Source organism: Pyxicephalus adspersus, chromosome 2, assembly GCF_032062135.1.
Source record: "Pyxicephalus adspersus chromosome 2, UCB_Pads_2.0, whole genome shotgun sequence".
Classification (NCBI taxonomy): Eukaryota; Metazoa; Chordata; class Amphibia; order Anura; family Pyxicephalidae; genus Pyxicephalus; species Pyxicephalus adspersus.
In genome coordinates this window covers 72,258,834-72,279,639 of record NC_092859.1, presented here as the reverse complement: position 1 = coordinate 72,279,639, position 20,806 = coordinate 72,258,834, and the positions used below count along the sequence as shown (strand labels likewise).

The following is a 20,806-nucleotide window of genomic DNA, read 5'->3' as shown; positions in this document are numbered from 1 at the left end:
TGAAAATGTAACTGTATTGCAAAGATATTGCAAAAAATAAAAAATAAGGTTTGTTTGTTTTTTCCTGACTTGGCTTTTAAAAGCATTTTGTTCTGTCTGAGTTACTATTAAAGAGATTGTTCCCCTACTTCTTGTCCTGGTGACAACCATCATACCAGACTGGTAATAAAAAAGCTCTACAGTACAAACTTTGAATGGCAGTAAAACCATAAATAAAGCTACAAGAAGAGATCTCCTCTTTCCCTACTGCAAAAAAACAAAAAAAGCAAAAACTAAAAGTACAATGTGGGTTATAGATACAGTATAGGTTAGGTATGGCAACCTTGATAAATTTTTGTTGTTGTCTTTCTCTGCTTTAAATTTCCCCTCACTTTTTTCACATAAAAGAGCAGTTATGGGAAATCTAAACTCTTTCTGTATTTGGATATCAGTAAAACCTGACAATGGTTGTAACATTTACCCCGTTATATTTAAAACCAAAGGAAAAAAAATGGGTATAAATAAACTTTTGTAATTATTTGTCCAAAATAAATGTTAGGGTGAGCTTAACTGGTAGGCTTGGGTTACAGACAGCTCCTCACATTAAATATAAAAATTTTATATTCAAACTTATTTATTCTTGAGGGTGAACTTAGAGCACTATAAATAAATAAATATATATATATATATATATATATATATATTCTTTTTCTTTTTTGTCGAAATATATATCTGCTAATGCTAACTGTTTAACTGATATTGATCACTTACATGTATGTACCTTTTAAACAGCTTAACAGCCCCAGTATATATTCCAGGTTAATTAAGGAATTAAGTAAATGTTAAGATCTACAGAACAAAGTATAAATGCAAACAATCCTGATACCTTAAAAATGTAATAGCAAGAAAAAAGGATTATTTGTATTATATTACTATATTAGAATAAAATAAGCAGTGGACAGAAGGGAAGGACACATAGGGCAAATATGAGAGATCCATTAGTAATTTAATATGACAATGATTACCTAATGTAAACAACCCAATTTAATATTAACTTGGAACATCTTGTGGTTTTAACTATATTAGAGAACATTTATTATGATCATGAATAAAGAAATTATCGCTGTGTTGGTCTTTCTCTGTGGTTTATTTGGTAAGTAATTTGGTTTTTAGTTTTGCATTGAAAAAACGACTAGTTAGAACCCCTGTTTCACTTGGAAATTTGTCCCATGAATTTCCTATTTCTTATTGCATCACACTAGTTTCACATACAACTTCATTGTTATGTCTATAATTATAAAGTTTGACATGAATCAGTAAAGACAAATCAGCATTACAAAATCAAATTATTATTGTGAGTTAAAAATGTATTTGCAATGAAATGAATACTGTTGTTTCCCAGCTCAGGTTTTTCACTTAGCAATGTGTATTGTAAGTCTGCACGGAAAGTTTTTCACCTATTTTAGTAAATGGGGTACAAATGTACATCGCAAACTTGCAAAGAATACCCAAGCAAAAAAAAATAAACATTTTGCTTGCACCAGTGTGGATGGTTGATGTCAGAAAATTTTAACATCATTCACTAACCCAATTAAAAATTACCTTCCAAGTTGATAAAATTGCTGATTAAACAGCTAATATATTATTTCAGTAAATCAACCCTAGTGTTTGAGACATGATAGAAGAAACAGAAAAGCTGCTATGTATTTTCATCCCTAAAGCATTTAGCTCCAAAAAGAGGAAAGACATGAAGGGTAAATTAGAGGGAAAGGGGATGAAGAGAAATGTCTGTTTGTCTGATAGAAAATATTGTTTATGTATTAGGTTTGTGGTATTTAAGGACTAAAACTAATCAGAATTTTGTGGTTGCTTAAACTTCAAATAGTTCATCAAGCTAAAATTTTACCTGTGGAGAACATATCTGTTTCCACACAGACCTTGGTAACGTGTCCTGCTCTTTTTTTCAAAAAAACCCTTTTATTGCATTACCATTTTAAGTTTCACACCAGTGTAACCCTTATGGATAAGAGCAATTGTTTGCATTTCTTCTATGGGCTTATTGATACAGCTGTAACTTTATCATTACCTAAAATAACAAAGCAACACATATACCATATAGCTTTTATATTGTAGCAACAATTTTTGGCAATTTTGTTTTGAAAAACAATTTTTCTATGTAAAATGTAAATTACTGTATGTACAAAGTATACATTTTTTTCTACCAGGGTCTACCAGGGTATGTTTAAAATGTCACTAAAATATGTTTCTGGTAGACAACATTTTAAACTTATTTGCAAACAAATATGTTTCATGCGTTTTCCTAAAAAAGAAAATAATATTCATTATCAAAGGTAAAAACATACATATCTGGGAAAGAACAAAAGAGGAGGCTATAGTTAATTAGGACTAGGGTTAGGGTTAACCAGGTGTTAAAAAGGATTACATTTTATTTTTTAATTTCTTTGGTTTGTTTTACTTAAACTTTAGCATAAGCTGTTTGCTGAAAGTTCTGTAAATATTTACATTATTTCATAAAATGATCACTGCAAGTAATAAGTGTTGTGACTATCTGTAGAAAGAGTGTGCACACTCATAACACCTTGCAAATTAAATCCCATTGCCTTTTCTTTATATGAGGTTTTAATTCATTCCTAGCAATATGATTACACTGTAGCTGTGACTACATTTTCTTAACATTTATTCATAAAAATTGGTACACTTATATGTTTTGATTAATAAACAGATATTCAAATAATTTAATTAAGTTAATTAATTCTGTCTGCATAACTGAAAAACACTCAACATTGAAGATGCCATGGTTTAGCCTGCTAACAGACTGAGTTATCTCCAAAGATTTTAATTGAGCACTGACTATTTAATGGAAAATGTCACTATTTTGTTAGTCTTAAAGTGTAACTGCAGCCAAAACCTGTTTTTCTCTTTAAGGTTAAATCAGTAAAGGTTTAAAAGCTCAGGTCAGGTGTTGTTTTTTGTTCTCTGTCTTTATGGTATTTTTTTTCTGTTACCAATCAGGACTTACCAAACAAGTAATGTGTATTCCCTTAGAAAGGATCTTTAATGAGTATAGTTAAAAGGAGAAGCTGTGTTTATTCAGTTAATTCAATATGTACTGGTTTACTTTTTTTCTCCCACTTACCTGTCTTTCCTTTTTCTTTTTCTTCTTTACAGTCTCTCCGTTTCTTTGGTATTATACATATAATATAAAAAAATTGTTTTGTTTAATTTAGCTTACTGCGTTTCTCAACCAGGCTTCCCCCAGAGTTTGCTAGGAGTTCCTTGAACATCGAGGAATTTGTGCCTCCCATTACAGTTTAGGTAACTCACGGGCCAGCAGTGTAGGATGCATTATCTAATCCCCAAAACACTCATTCTACAAGGCTATGTTCAAAGCATTAATAATGGGCTGATATCAATTTAATTCATTATCCTTCATTTGACAGGTGGTAGGTGGTGACAATGTTGCTGAACTTTCTTTTTTGGATGCTGCATGTAACTTCCAGATGTGGTCTGTCTCTGTAGACTTGAATTTCTACCACTTGCAATCATTTGTGCACACATTTTTAACTAAACTAAAGTTCCTCTTTTACGAATCCACTATCAGGCAGGTTGTTATTTCTGAAAGGGACAGGTGATATTTCTTCTGCAATAATCCCTCCAACCTGCCTGATCATCTGTCAAAAAAGCTGAGCAGGCTTTCCTTGTGCAAGCCAACAAAGAAAGAACTCCCCCACAGGCTGGCCAATCAAGATGGCTTAGGATCATCTCAAGGAAGAGAAATAAAAAAGACCCCTCCGCTAGGCTTTGGCAGCCACTTGCAAGTGGTTGGAGAGGCTTTCTTTTCTTCTTTTCAGAGGAAATAATTGATATGCTTCAATATAACTTTTTAACCAAATCCCTGTCACCAACTGGTAGCAGCACAGAAAATGGAGCATTTTAAATGCATACTTGCAGTGTTTTTTCAATCATTTTATTTTATTCATTTGAAAGGCGCTTTGAATGTGCTTTAAAAGTTGAATTATTTATTCCTTGGCAGAGCCCTATATCTTCTTGCAAGGTATATATGTTTGTGCTAGCCCAAATCATCTGCCCTGACATTTTATGCAGCTTTAAGTGTAGGAGCATAGAAAAATACTATAAAGCATCATTAGAATCACAGCTGAAGATGGCAACATGCAGCAACAATCTCAGGGCTTTTTTGATGTTTACACAAGGGAGGCTTTTACCAGTGACAGGGTATGTATAATGGAAAGGACTGAACTTAAGGTTTCCTGTCCTTGGGTGTAAAAAGGATCAGTTAAGATGAACTTTTTTTGTTTTGTAGTTTTTTTTTATAGCAGGACTGTTGTGGTTCAGCCATGTCAACCAATTCCTAACTGCTAAGCAGCATGCTAAGCCCAGCATGAATACAAATTAGAGTTAGAAATTCCTTTTTTTTATAATAGTTTAACTATGATGCAGTTGTGGCATTGATTTCAAGATATTTCATGTAGCAATAAAGACTTTAATGGCATCACTTTTGACCACTCATTAAACAAGTTGGAAATGGTTGAAAAGTGTTCCCCAGTGGTTTGGAGGACAACAGCAGGAGAACAGATGCCCTATAAGGACAAATAGAGGAGATATGTATCCAATATTGCACTGCAACCACAAGAAAAACAAAGCCATGGAACACAGGGAGAGAGATCAGCAGTTTCTGCGCATTATTATTGGTAATACACTGGAGTTAATTATGAATATTCTCACAGATCTAAAACAAACACACAAGGTACTTCAAGACTTTAGTAATATTATACCTTACCCTTTATTAGGACAATGTTTTATAGCCTGGAGCTTTAATGTTTTGAAAATAAATGCTAATAGGAGAAAAAATTAAATATATATAGAATATTCTTCTATTGCCCTAGAATTTAGGACTTTTGGGAACAGGTATGTTCCGATTTACAAAAGCTCACATATTAAGTTCTCTCTGAAGTCTCATCATTGTTTTACTAGTCTACAACAATGTTATCCCTAGGGATAAATATAGGGGAATATTGATACACTTGAATAATGCTGAGAGATCTTGTACCCCCTTGTAAAGAAAAATGAAATAATTCTGATTGCGATATATCATTGCCCCCCCCCCCCTCCCCATAATAGGGTAACCATCTTTTATCACACATGTTTGTATTGTGAGAATTTTCAACATACCACAAAGTATTGTGACCACAGAGTGACCTGCTGGACACTTGACGACTGCTAAAGGCTACTCTATGAGAGTACATAATCAGATGATATTTCTCTTTATGACTTGTCTCTACCCTTCTCTCTCTGCTTTATTTTCCATCTGGTATATAGATGGCACATCATTCTGTCTGATCTATAGTAAAATGATGTTTTAGTTCTTCATGGAAAAATACACTTTATTGATCTATGTTTTATCAAACAGACCTACAATGTACAGGACTACAATGTCATGTTTTGTGTCTGTTTAAAGAATTTATAAAAAGAATATATAAAAAAGTAATCAAACTGACATTCACAAATGTTAATTCCTTTTCCCTTAGAGTACAAAGCATGTGTTATCACTGCGGAGAACAAGCCAAAACCATGTGCAAATAAATTACCTGGTGAATCTTCCATTGCAACACCAGCTGTGGTAATGCAATCATTCAGTATCATGAATGGCCGCTGTGGATGTTTTGATTATTCTGGAGAAACAATTGTATACAATCCACAAAAAAAATGTGACAGTATTTTATTGTGCCGCATGCTGCATAATATGGTAATTATGCAAAATTTACATTTAAACATGATTGTTGGCACCTTACGTCCATGTTCTCAACCACAATCACAAGTTCAAGATCAACAACCATCAGTTACTATTGTAAAAGACCAAAATAACCAAATGTCTGTTACAGGTAAATTATTCCATTATATATTTTATTAAATCTTAAATTTAAAAAACAATAGATGTTTTATACAATTGAAATCAGACCTGAAACTTAACATTGCCCCAATTCATAGTGAGTATTTTTTTGTGTGTGTATTTTGAAGTAAGTTGTTAGTACACATATTTTTATTATTTAAAAGTTTCCGTTTAAGCAAAAAAAAGACATTCATTGGTTATGTTCATCTGTTGGATTTTTCTTTTGATTGTAGTATCTGCCTTTGTTTACATCTATGCCTATAGATAAATATGCCTATAGATGTCTATTTGCTCTGATTAACTGTTGCTGGAGAGTTTTGCACAGCTGTAGATCAGCTGACAGCAGTTTCCTCCCCCAACCATACACCACAATAAGATTTTCCACAACAGTTGCAGATTTTAACTTGTTCATTTATCAGTGTCTAGGAATTGTCTAGGGATTGCATTCATCCCAATAGGCCTGCCTACAATTCTAGGATGTATCCAATGCTACAAGAATAAAAAAAAAAACAAACTCCTGGAATATGTGATGTAAGCAGAAGCTGCTAAGGCTTATTAGGAGTCTTTTGTCTTTTCACAAAGTATTGCTAATATCTTTGTCATTGCAATGTTGATGTTTGGATATTTATGCATGAAGACTGTTCTGAAATTACGGATACATTCTATATTCTATACTATACTTTATTCAATGTGTATTTAACCTTGTGTGCTTTATTTTTCTTTGCAAAACTTTAGATTCACAAAAACACACCAATATTAGTACATCCTGTCTTTCAAAACTATTACAGGTAAGCTAAACTCTTTTAATTAAAACATATTCTTTACTCCAGGAAAATACATAGCAGCACAATATGTGACACATAATAACACAAATTACTCAACAACTGTTGCTTTCTGGTTTTCCATCAAGAATATTTCTTTTTACTCCTTGTTCTCACAGACACATGAAGCACTTGGAAATCTTTTTGAAATAAAAAAAATCAAGCATTGACATTGTCACTGGAACAGATGACCCTGTTTTTTTTACACTCCTGTGTCATCTACAATTATCTTTAAAATGTTAATGCTTCTGGGAAATTTTAGAAGTTAATTCTACAATTCTGTCTATAGCTTTACACAATATAACATGAGAGACCTATTAAAATAGGTATTCAATATCCACAGGCTTGACATAAATAAATAAATGGTAAATGATTTGTTAATGCTTACTGTAGATGATACTCCTAAGACAAGGAATTAAAGCTAACACCTGTACAAATAGTACATTAATATTTCACTCTACACCCATCATGGAGATTTATAGATTAATACAAATATATTTCTATGTTGGCTCAGGAAAGTGGAGTAAAAGTACATCTAAACCTAGAAAATCTAAAAAAAATAAAATTAATGAAAGGTTAAAAAAAAAACAGATGGCAACATATCTAAAGGAGAAAAGTATCAAGTAAAAGTAGAAGAGTGTCAAAACAAAGGGTAAAGTAATGAAAGTGTGAATCCCTAATAGGGCAATAATAAGGGGGAGGCAAAAATGTGTACTCCTTCTTGGCCCTTGCAGGGAGAGAGAGCCTCATCCCCACAACACCTACATTTTTGAGGTCTGCAAGTGATTACAATCTGGAAGCCCCCTTAATATTGGGCCACTGGATATTTATTCCTTCACCCAGGAGAATGAGTACAAAGTGTTGGTCGAATAGCTCACTATTCGATTCGACAGCTATTCGGCCGAATATAGCAAAAAAATTTGGGTGGTCGAATTCGAATTCGAATCCCATTAAAGTCAATGGGAGAAAAATTCGGGTTTGTTTCAGCACTGTGTAGAGCTTCTACAGCCTCCAAACAGATGTAAAAAGATACATTATAAAAGGATACATAAAAAGATACATTGTAAAAGGATACATAAAAAGATACATTATACAGAGATACATTGTAAAAGGATACATAAAAAGATACATTATAAAAAGATACATAACACTATTACATACCCCTGTACTTCACATGAATATTAAAGTGCACCTGTCAAATCTATTTTAGGCTAAAGCTAGGTACACACTTCCAATAATTATTGTTAGAAAATGAACGATTACGACCGATCAACGATTATGCACGATTATACTTGAACAATCATATTGTGCACAATTCTGTACATGCTGTAACAATATGATCGTTCATATATAATCCACCAACAGGGTCCACACGCTAGATACAATCGTTTGAGCGATGCAAGGAGGGACATGTAAAGGAGAAAGTGTACCGCAGAAACATGCACGATCACTGAATGACCGTACACGATAGATAGTTAAGGATCGTCGGCCAATCAGATCCACCGTGGCGGTCGTTCATTTCCAACGACAATCCTCGTTCGTCGGTGTCCTTGGTCCCTTTTTTTGGCCAATCGGTTGTTCATCGGTTGTTTCTAACGATAATTATTGGACGTGTGTATGCAGCTTTAGTCTACACGGACTGCATTCCCATGGGCTAATCTACACCAGGACGTTTCCTTCAGGCACGTTTTTGAGCATTATCTTAAACGTTGCTTGCAACATTTAAAAAATTAAAACCCTGGATAAACGCAGGAAAACGCTTCCATTGAACTCAATGGAGGCTTTTTCAAGCGTTTTTAAGCTTTTATGAAAGCTTTCATTGAAAACAATGGGGGCTTTTATAAACATTTTTAGCAGAACTTTGGAATCTGGAAGCCCCCTTTAATAAGGAGACTCCCAGATCTCCACCGCCCCACCCTGGGGAATGAGCACAGGGGTACATAAATCCCCTTACTCATTCCCTGAAAGGGTTAAAATATAAGTAAAAAATAGGACAAGGCTTTAATTTAAAATTATTTTATTATAAATGTGTGTGTTTGTGTAATTTAACTTAAAAAATTAAAACGCTGGATGAACGCGGGAAAATGCTTCCACTGAACTCAATGGAGGCTTTTTCAAGTGTTTTTAAGCTTTTATGAAAGCTTTCATTGAAAACAATGGGGGCTTTTATAAACATTTTTAGCAGAACTTTGGAATCTGGAAGCCCCCTTTAATAAGGAGACTCCCAGATCTCCACCGCCCCACCCTGGGGAATGAGTACAGGGGTACATAAATCCCCTTACTCATTCCCTGAAAGGGTTAAAATATAAGTAAAAAATAGGACAAGGCTTTAATTTAAAATTATTTTATTAATGTGTGTGTTTGTGTAATTTAACTTTTTTTTTTCTTAAATTATTTATTTTGTATGTGTTTTTTATTTTAAACTTGTTTTTTTTTTATTTTTTACAGGTTATCCTACAATGACATTATGAATCATAATGTCATTGTGGGATTCCTGGACCATGGGAACTGTGCGGTCACAGTTAATTGAAAGCAGGTGCCTTCAATTAGCTGTAACCGCAGGCAATAGGAGGGCAATGAATGGAAATACTATGTTCATTCATTACCTCTACTTCTCTGTGATTGGCTGAGAAATAGACCAATCACAGAGCAGTAGAGGTATGAATGGACATAGTAATTCCATTCAACCTCTATTGCCCTCGTATTGGCTCCAGGATCAGGGGAGCAGAGCTGTCAGCATAAAGCTCCGCTGATTGCTCCGCTCCCTGAGTTGCTGAGGAAAGGGAAATCCTGATCAGGCTTTCCCTTTCCTCAGGGAGCAGAGCAATCAGCGGAGCTTTATGCTGACAGCTCTGCTCCCCTGATCCTGGAGCCAATACGAGGGCAATAGAGGTTTTTTTTTTTTTTTTTCCGAATTTTTGCTGTCGAATGCACCAAAATTTGGTTCGGGTATACCCGAATTCGAACATCAACACTATGAGTACAGGGGTATAATGACTGGAGTTCCCACCAGCTATATGAATCTGTGCTGGCCTTAATCATCTAATCATGTGCAAGTAAAAATCCTGTTTCTCAGATTTGTCTTGGTGGGTATTTTATAGCAAAGGGAATTTTCACTTAGCTTCACCTCAGAGGTGAAATACAAAGGAGGTTCACTTTGTGAAGTAAGTACACTGATCAACGTTAGTACATCAGTCCTTATATCTAGCCTTGGCTCTCATTTTATTTTTCATCCCCATTCATGTAATGACTTTAATGTTTGTGCAAATAATATGCTAATTTAACTATACTGTACACTGTACACTTTAAAATACTAACAAAATGCTGCTTTAAAAATGACTATATTAGAAGTAATGATTAATTCAAACTGTACATTTTGGTAGAGTAACCAATTTACAAAGGTACTACTCAATAGTGTTGGTTGAATATCTCACTATTCGGTTCGACAGCCATTCGATCAAATAGGGAGATATTGTTCAGGTGATCGAATGCCGAATTAAAGTCAATAGTGGGAGAATTTGGGTTATTTTTAGGGACTGTAAAGAACTGCAAGAGCAATCAGGGGAGCAGAGCTGACAGCTCCACTCCCCTGATTGCTCTTGCAGCCCATTATTAGTTGTATGTGTTCTTGGATAGAGTTTCTCTATCCAAGAACACATGGAGTCCTGTGTTCCTGGATGGAGAAACTCTATCCAGGAATAGGGATAGTGCTCCCTGATTGGCTGAGGAAAGCTTGCCTCAGAGGCAATCAGAGAGCACTAGAGGTTTTGAATGGGTATACTTGTTCCCATTTAACCTCTAGTGCCGGGGAACATACATTGTTGTCAATAAATGCGGCCGCATTCATTGAGAAGATCCCTGGCACTGGAGGCCAAATGGGGATAAGTCTCCCCATTCATTCATATCTAGAGCTCTGTGATTGGCTGGGGAAAGGAAAATCCTGATGACGCTTGAGCTGTCATCAGGGTTTACCTTTCCTCAGCCAATCACAGAGCACTAGAGGTGAATGAACGGGGAGACTTGTCCCATTTAACCTCTAGTGCCCGTAGATCCCACACTGACAGGAGGATTCCCACGGCTTTTTTTAACACATTTTTTTACACACAAATTTCTGCCGTAGAATCCCGTGTTTTTCAGGTCGGTTCTATCCAAATTCGAACAGCCATATTCGGGTCGAATATAAGGACAACTTGAATTTGAACACTAACACTATTACTCAACATAATCTCCAATGCATCTGTGCCACTGTTAAACCCAACTCTCAATTCCTTTTTGAAAAAACAGGAGTGTTCTGTGATATCCACTTCTTCACAATCATCTTGTTTGTATCAGCATATAAATCGATGCATGTGCTCAGGCTTTGATATGGTGAATCTGTTCCAAATTCATGTTTGGTATCTTTCCCCTAATGGCTTCTCTAAGCTTCTTGAGTGTAGCACATCTATGTTCATAAAATCCAGGAGAATGAAGACCCTTGTTATTCCAAATTTTGCATTACTTTCTGAGCTGATAGCTGGCTATTGAACTCTTTAGGCTACTGAGAAAATGTGTGACATTATTCCATGGACTCATTCTTCATTTCTTGACCATAAATATAAGCTCACATTTCATCCTCAGAAAAAGTATGTCTTCATTGGCTTTAAATACTTCCAGCAGATCAGAGAAAACTCCATTGTCAAGGTACCCACTTTGAACACACTTTTCCCTTGGTCTTTCCCGATTTTCTGTATGGCATTGTGATCATGGTCTAATTATAAAGCAGGCTCATGGATTGTCAACGTGTCCACTTTTTGTCAATTCATGTCAGTTGTGCAAATTGATGTTCTCCCTCTGTGTAATTTGCCTTCAGTGCTGATTTTCAATTCTTTAAACTACTTCATCCATCTCTGCAGGCTGCTCTTGTAAATTATTTATTCTGCATAAATGTTCTTTAGCTCTTCATGGATGTTGGACAGCCTGACCCTTCTTTCGTCAGGAACTCTATAACAACATGTTGCTTCTGCTTAGAATCCAATAGTCACCTGCAATGAAGAAAATGTTCCTGAATTATAGTGGTATACATGCACAGAAGAAGAGTTATTCAACCAAGATGTGCAGTTTGAACACCCTATTCATAAAAACAATATTATGCACCCTTATACATTGCTTTTGGTAGCATTCATACATTCATACACTTTACCAGTTTTACTCAGTTATACAAACAAAAACTGTTACATAATGCTTTAAATAAGTTTTTTTTTTTTTTTTTACAGTAGACATGTAAAGTGGCTTTTAATATGACAGTAGGATAAAATCCCAGCAACAGATGTTTGTAACTTTTACTGTTTTATTAAAGTATTTTTTTAAACTGTTTTTTAGGAAGAAGTGCCTTCTCTCCTTTTAAAGCTGCAACGTCTGCTTTGTCTATTTCAACAGGGAAAGGTAAATTTTATGCTATATAGTTAAATATAGTACCCTGATATGCTGTGTAAGACCATACTAACATCACTAAATACACAGTAACCAATACTGTTTATAAAGGATTTATATTTGTTTTAAGCCTGCCCAGTGCCTGCGTATGTACTAGCTGGCAGCTAAAATCACTATGTTTAAATGTAAAGGTCTGTAGTATTTGTCATTTTTTTAACCTTTAAGAGAAATGTATATTTTCTCTATTTAGTTTACTGCTTTGGGGCAGGCAGCTATTACTATTTAGCTTACCCAAAGTTCTCTGGGAATCCTTTGACATGTATTAGATTTTTTTTTATATTGTTGGTTTTCTAAGTTACCTTTAAATTAGTAACCAGATAAATCAAAACAAGTATAGTTTCTATTTAAAGCCTAGCTCTAGGCAAAAAAAAGTACACGTAAAACAATTGGGGTTGTTCAATAAATGCCGATTACTAAGTCAGCAAGCTGTCAACCAAAAACAATAGCAAAGAAATATGGCAAAATTGTCACAGATCCCCACAGGACCAGGGGATCTGTACCCTCTTCTGCCTCACTCACCTTGCATTACCATGCTGCAAGCAACAACTCTCCTCAGTAAATCTCATTAACAGGTTGCTTCCTGGTGCAGACTATGTGCCTCTGTGTCATCTGCCCCTATACCTTGGATCTGTGATCCCCAACCTTTTGGACATCATGGACAACTAACTGACTTGACTACTCCTGATTGCCACCTGTCTCACGTTCCTGCACCACGCTTTGCTCCTATCCGTCAGCAGTCACGAGCCTCTGTGTGCACGGGGGCCACAACCTGGTAACTGCCCATAAACATCTTCCCCTCTAGAGGCTCTGGAGAAGACTGGGCGATTGCTTAGACTGTGTTCCCCACGTAAGCCTCTGCCAACTTTGCTGATGACACGGAGGGTCCACCATCCCCCCCTGGCACCATGACACCAATGAACATGAGTTAGGCTGTCACTGAAATAACTAATGTCTATACAAAATGCTGAATAAACAGTATGTGGACAAAAATATTATTAGGTTATTTCATAGGCTATGAGGTTAAATAGGCTATGAACTATGAAGTACAGGCAGTATAGCCTTAACCAATACAAACAAGTGTGGCAAAGTGTCATTCAGCTACAGAAGCTACAGAAGATCTCTACTCATAAGTGAAAACCTGTGTCTAACGTGTATGGTAAGCAGGTGGGTAAGCTGCTAATAGATGTCAGTGTACTGGTGCAACTCCACTAAGTTCAACTTTAGGCATAGATCATTATGGTTTTAAATGCTTGACTCGGGTTGCTCTGCAAACCGCTGATGTTGTCCCCTTCAACCCCTATTATCTTTAATCCTCTGCATTTCTTCATCCAATACTTTTTGACTGCATACTGAACTGTAAGTACTAACCTATATGTCTGTACCTATGTAATCAACTATTGTACCTTATTAATATGCAATGTGTTTTGATGAACTATCATATATATGTACTTTTCATATGTAATCAGTTTAAAATTTTCATATACTAATATATTTTGTTAGCCATAAACTTCCTCAACCATACATATATAACTATTTAAACTATTGTCATATATATATATATATATATATATATATATATATATATATATATATATTTCGCTATACCACATATACATCAAGTTCTATTTTATACATACTATATTATCTTATTTTAACTAACCAGTTTCCATTTCCTTTTGCTACATAGATCCATATATATTATATGTAAAGACTTGGCACTCACCTATACCTAATATTTATATTTCCCTTTTTTTTTCTTCTTTTTTCGTTTTTTACCACCCACCTTATTCTGATTCATGACAATCCATTTCCAGTATATAACCCCACATATTTGTGTATATTCGTCTAAAGATACCAGTGTTGGAATTTGATCTCACACATTTTCTTCCATATTTAATAATGTTTTTACAGTTATATTGTTCCTAATTATTATTATTATTATTTTTTGGTCTTCACTATTATTCTATACAAACCATTTTGTTAACGTAGATGTTTTTTAGTTATCTGCGAACATTGATCTTACTATCACTTTATTATCATATGGGAATACCTGTACTGATCTGTCTTTACTGTTCTGTACATACATCAATTTTCTGTGATCCTAAAGTCCCTTGAAGAAGCCAACAAGGGCAAAAGGCGTTGGGACAGCTTGTTACATCACGATCTTCCAAGTGCTACTTATCATAGGATCATTATTGTATAGATTATTAGTTACTTATCTACTTTGCCCTACCACCAGTTGTGTGGGAGGCTGGGACATAACCGCCTGTGATTTCATCATGATTATACTTTCTATCTCTTAATTGTATGGTATATGAATCATATATAACCTACTCACAACATATACTTATATATTTTGCCAACAAAACCCTGCTTTCTGTTTTTTTTGACACCTATTGTTTAATTGGGCTTGGCAACACCAAGTACTCACTTTGATAATACTTGAGGCTGGCTAATTCCCAAACCTGTTGAATTTTCCATCTGGTATCCCCTTCCATGCAGAACTAGTGAACCCACGTTGTAAGTATGGACACCAAAGGTCCCTCAAAGCGCAGATGCAACAGGAGAATACCAGTTAACAGGGAAACAGGGTATAAAAGTAAATGTCCTATTTATGTTTTGACCACGTATACATAGATACATAGGTGTATATCACTTGCAGTAAGAGAAGTTTTGTGTTAAAGTTTAGCTTTGGAGCTGCAGTAAAACAAAATGTAAGCTTGTTTTAAAATTTCTTAATAAAACCTAACTCTCTATATGTTTGCAACTATTAAAAGGAAATGTGTCTTACAGGATGAACATAATGAAGCACTGTACAAAGAATTTCTGAAACAACTAAATATGGTTCTTGTAAGTATTTATGTTGCTTTAGGAATTTTATAGCCCACAAAATAAATATATTTATATCATATAGTAAATATATACTTATATATAGTATATATATGAAGTTATATAGTTTAATCTAGTAGTTGCCTTTTTCAATGTTTTTACAGCTCTTTTCACATCACTTGATGTTAAAGACTAAAATTGTCTGTACTCTGTTAGTATGCTTAGCACCCAACTGTCTTTCATTTAAAGAAACAATACCTCTTTTGTAATTGAATTGTTTCTTGTTCCTCCCTTTAAAATTGCCTTTGAGATGTGGTGTTAAAATCTGTATAAATAAATGTGCCATTTAAACTGCCCTAAATTTCGTTTAATTTGCCCTTTGGAATTTAAAACCTTTTTTGTGCTATAATTGTTTTAATTTATTCTGTTTGATTTCTATTTTTTTGTTTAAAAAATATTATGAAATATTTTAATGTATTAAGTGTAAGTAATGTCTCTACCATAGCCTAAGAACATGTCAAGGGTGGTTGAGGGGCAATTCACCTGTAAATATGTGGGTTTTTTTACATTGTTGGCTGTGAAAGAAAGCCAACAACAACCCATAATCAGACACTACTAGATTCGACCAAGGTCAGAGTTCCAGGGCAATGTACTAGTTCAGAATGCACACTGCATACCTCCCAACATTCTGACAGTACAGAACCTCCAGTGAATGGCATATACTATGCAGACAAATGACAGGTAAATTACCTATAACGTACCAACTCGCCTCAGCCACAAGTTAACTTGTATATTTTGTCTTTTAGAAAGAAGCTGGCTGTTCTCTTGATGAAGTTCTAGGCACAACAAATATTCTGGTATATATGCTTACTAATTATTTTCTTACCTTAACACATATGAACAATAATTGATTACTGTTATCAAGCTGGACAACAGAGTTTATAACAAGCCTTGATGATATTAGAGAACTATCATTTTAATTTTTTTGCCTACCATTGAAGGATTATTAACTCAGAAACTGAATAATGTTTCTTCTGGCCAGAGCGAAACTGGATACTTTTCACCTTCCAGAACCACATACAGCAGCCCGATTTTGTGAGGTTTTTGATATCTCTACATTTCATCTAAGATGGATGAAATTTTGATAAAATGGAGACATTGTGTTGAGCTTCCCTACTTCTCCATTCTCTACACGCAGTTTTAGGGTTTGTTAGTCTTCACTATCACAGTTGGGGTGGGAGGAAATTGTATCTCAGACAGTGAAGTCTATGAATGAATAAAAATATGTTGTCATCTCACTAGTCTCTCAGCTGCTTTAGACAGGAATAGCTGCAATACATAGCTGTTTAGAATTTTGGGCATCTCAGGGGTGTAACCATTCATCTTTGAGTATAAAGTATATAAATATTCTTTAACTACCAATTTAAATTTCATATTTCTATCTCTTGCCTAATATAGGAACAAATCACGGACAATGCAGGAAAAATTGCTGATAGACTGGTCTATGAAGTCCTTAAAGTTGCGGTAAATACATAAATATCCAAGACACACCTTTGGCACATACAAACTACCTGTTCTAGGAACAATTTCCAAATTTTGTCTATTTAACAATATGAGAATGGTAATAATAATAACAAGCACAATAGGCTGTTGTTTTTAGGCAACACTACAATAAAAAAAAAAACCTGGATCGATAAAGTGTTCTATGATCTGTACCAATATCAGAAATTGCTGGTACAAAAGTCACAAATCCAGTGTTTTAATGCTTATTTACAGTTGATCATTTTCTTTCCATCAACTTGGTATTTGCATTTGAAATAGCTTGTAAATGTATCCATTTCAGAGGAGTCAGTCCTCTAGCACAGCATCTTTCCATGCATATCACAATATTTTTCTTTTCTGGGATAAAATTATAATAATTATATTAAAATGAATGTCGTGGAAACTGGGTCCCTTTAAATACAAACCTCTTTAAATCTTGTTATATTGTCTAGTGATTAGCAGTTCCAAAATGGTTTACAAGCTTGGCAATTAATTTATCATGCTGGGTGATCCAGCAAACCTGGAATAGACTTCCAAAAAGTCATTTGCTTTTTGCTAGCAAATGTTTTGAATCCTGTACCAACTCCAAGTTTGCTGGATCACCTAGCTTCGGGCCCAATGTGCTAAGGGGCATTCCCAACATGTTTAGCTCAGGGTTCATAATGTGTCTGTGGTTTGGCAGGGAGTCAGCACGCCTATCTGGTTTGCATGGTGCACAGCCACTCCTCTCCAGTGGGCATATTCTGTGCACATTGATGTTTCATCTTCTCCATCCCTGTACCCAAACCTTCCTCCTACCATACCCATTCTTCCTCCTATCTTATCCACTCCTCTTCTCTTCCCGAACACCTGATACCTTTCCCCACCTCATATACAAATCATAAAATAAAAGGAAGGGAAGATTGCTTTATATTATGTCTGAAGAATCATAGTCCACACAGGAATGAATATTGAGAGTTATGGGTTAGGTGGTGGAACCAGGGTTTGTGTGACAGTAAGGTGGCCCTACGACTTTCACCTTTTGTACCTTTCCCACAAATCTGATTTTTTTTTCTGCAACCAGGCACCTAGTGTAAGTGTAGCCTACTCCCTCCATTTTCATGTTAGTTCTGATGTTGTGGTGAGCCTGGTGGGGCAGGGGGTGGTTTTGGGATGGCTGGGAGTCTGGAGAACACATTGTACAGCTTTTTTCCTGCATCTATTAAAACCTTTACAGGTAATAAAATATTTTTTTTTCTTTCTTAGGATGACCTGAAGCTTACAGGCAAACTTTTAAATGTTGTTTGCAATCTACTGGTAAGTTATATTTTAGGTTCATACTTACAGATACAGTTTTCTCAATATTTTCTTTGTGTTTAGGTACCATCTGAATGAATCATTAAATTATTACAAATGTAGATTATCATGATTTTCTGGTTTACATGATCATCATCTTTAATTTTTAAAGAGCAACACTATTTTTAGGTAAAATGACCAAATAGAAACATCACATTAAAGATTGGGATCTGTCATTCCCTCAAACATTGCCTTGTGGTAATCTCTGTGTGTCCATGTGTTTTAAATGAAATTGGCGCCTGAGTGAAAACTGTTCAAGGGATAAAAGACCTACTCTATTTTAAATGTGTGTTTTTTTTTCATCCAAATACCTTAATATTTCATATAGCCATATCATAATACTCATTGTTTAAAGCTGGGGAAAATACTTTCACTGTTGGAAGGTTGCTTCTCTTTCTTTTCTTTTTTAAGAAAGTATATTGTAGGTGGTGTGTTTTAGTAAAATGCATGCAATAATATGTAGGTCTCTTCTATAACCTAATTTTTACATGAAATAAGGTGAACCAGCTTAACAAGAAAACATCACTTCCATTAAAAGCACTTTACATACACCTACACAAATTCCTTTAGGGCATTTAGGAGAAAAACAAATAATTACTTCAAGTTTGAAAGGTACATAAATATGTATAATTACAGTGCCCACATTGTTATAATGTAGGTGAGTAATTAAAAATCAGAAATAATTTATTTACAATATACATCACATCTGAGTAAGTCCTGGACCCAACCTAAAGTTGGCTCACAATAATAATATTACAACCTCACAATGTTCTTTTGTTTTCAATGAACCAATTTATATAGATTATTTTTGGAAGCAAACAATCGAACAATGCAATACATTTTTGTTGTATAATTAATAGTTTTATTTTTGGATCTAGGGAAAGACACTTACTAGCCTGAGTGACATACTGGTAAGTCATTGTATTGTAAAATATCAGGGAAAAAATAAAAACACAATACAATTGTGAAGTGTTTGAGATGAACTGAGTTGTCTCATATTAAAGTACAAGTTTCATGTTACAGTATAGTCATACACTATTCACCCAATACAAACATACTTTTCTTCTGTTTTTTTATTGTTGCCTTTGATATTGTAAATGTAATTTCACTGTTGTTTCAGTCAGATTCACCTCTTTATAAACAGTCCCCTTAATGTCATAAGTTATTAAAACTAACTGCATGCTAAATCAGAATAAGTTTTCATGTCAAGATTTTTTTTTTGCTAATCAGCAACAAATAAAACATTTTTCCTTCTTTTCTATTGTCATACATATTTTAGGCCAACATAAATTTGAATCTTGATTTGGGTTTGAAGAGTATTGGTGGGCTTTTAGGATGATGAGAAGAAATCAAACTGTCATCCAGTGACACCAGTTGTAAGAAATCTTTTCATTTCAATGTTTTATCCTATAGTATTAGCTTAATATCTTAATACTAGCTATATACATAGGGCTGCGTGCACACACAGAACCATGACAAACTATGATACACAACATTTTAAATAAGTGACACATTTAAAACTTGTACAGCAAATTTATATATTTATTATTTTTGTATCTTTATTATGGGCCCCCGTATAAGTGCTATTCAATTGCAGGTTACATTTTAGGAGACATTAGCAATCTGGTAAACTCCTGCACTGTGTCAGAATGGAGTCCCCAACCAGTTTCTAACTTGACCAGGCTCTGATACCTCTGAACCCAGAAGTTTTAAAAGCAAAATGCTTACTGGATCATTGACTGCTGGGAGTATTGAGGAACTAAAGGGCACATTCCCACTTGACATCATGATATGTTTTATTTGTGGTTCTGAACTCCAAAAAGAACTAGGCCAACCAAGGTACCATTGCAGGGAGTCAAAGGAAGGGATATCTAAAACTTCCAAAGCTTGTAAAAGTAATTGGGCAGCTTTACAGCCACTCAGATTACTTTTACAATAAATCCCAAAGCCTGCTGCTAAAATTTTAAGGCATCTGTGAACTTCTATTAATGCTTTGACTGCAAAGATATGTAAAGATTATCCCTAGCAGTCAAAGGGTTCATGATAAAGTAATCTACCTAAAACAGAAATCATATATCTAAAAAGGTGTGGAATTTGAGAACGTATTTACATTTTAAAGTAGGTTGACTTGATGGGAAGAAATGCAAAGATAGCCACTAAGCTTAAATGACCAGGTAGGAAAGGTCCTAGCACTCTGTGGAGATTCTGCTTGCACTTCACCTTCTCTATACCTGTTTATAATAAAATTGTTTCAACTTTAAAGCAGATATGATGTTACACTCTATTTAAACTAATATCAGCTGTGTTCTCTTTCAGGTCTCACTGCCTTCCTCGTAACATGTCAAACTGCTTTTTACCTATGCACCTATTGTAGTATATGTCAGTAAATGTAATAAATAAATTAGATACTTTAAACCTTCAGTAGTGGCAATTCAATAAAAGTGCTTAAATAAAAATACATGGTTCTTTATTTATTATTTGTTTTGGTATGTGATTTAGTGTTTCTGTAAATTCTATATTTTTCATAATGCTGTCATTATCAGTATATATTTTTAGTCCACATTACCCTCCACATATACCAAATGGATTACTAACACAGAACTTGTACACAAATAGTGTAAATGTAATGCAAAATAAAGACTCTGACAGTTAAATAATGTAGGTGTGACCCAACACAGGGAGGATTTAAAAACTTACAACCAAATTTAAAAACTTATAATGTAATACCATATTTATTTGCTATCAACATAAAGATTTTTATAACAATACAAGATAGAAGAAAACTCTTTTTTTTAAATATATTTTATAAATTTTTGGAGAGGAAATAATACAATATGCAAAACAAAACAAATACAATAAGGTCGCGGCCTAGTAAATATCACAGACAATGGAATCGCCGGTT

The 20,806-nt window shown here is 34.6% G+C and overlaps 1 protein-coding gene across 1 annotated transcript; it reads left to right on the top strand.

Moving 5' to 3' along the window:
• The first annotated feature begins 1,076 nt into the window (after positions 1-1,076).
• Positions 1,077-20,364, top strand: LOC140322057 (uncharacterized). Its single transcript, XM_072398705.1, has 11 exons — positions 1,077-1,132; positions 5,547-5,900; positions 6,644-6,696; positions 12,088-12,150; positions 14,992-15,048; positions 15,834-15,884; positions 16,486-16,551; positions 17,815-17,865; positions 18,783-18,815; positions 19,184-19,280; positions 20,221-20,364. The coding sequence occupies exons 1-10, from the start codon at positions 1,078-1,080 to the stop codon at positions 19,241-19,243; spliced, it is 843 nt and encodes a 280-aa protein (XP_072254806.1). The 5' UTR covers position 1,077; the 3' UTR covers positions 19,244-19,280; positions 20,221-20,364.
• The last annotated feature ends 442 nt before the right edge of the window (positions 20,365-20,806 follow it).

Bases quoted from the DNA above. Each gene is read 5' to 3' on its own strand.
- LOC140322057 (XM_072398705.1), top strand. From the start codon at position 1,078: ATGATCATGAATAAAGAAATTATCGCTGTGTTGGTCTTTCTCTGTGGT. The intron at 12,151-14,991 runs GTAAATTTTATG...TGTGTCTTACAG, and splicing joins GTCTATTTCAACAGGGAAAG to GATGAACATAATGAAGCACT. The intron at 15,885-16,485 runs GTATATATGCTT...TGCCTAATATAG, and splicing joins TAGGCACAACAAATATTCTG to GAACAAATCACGGACAATGC.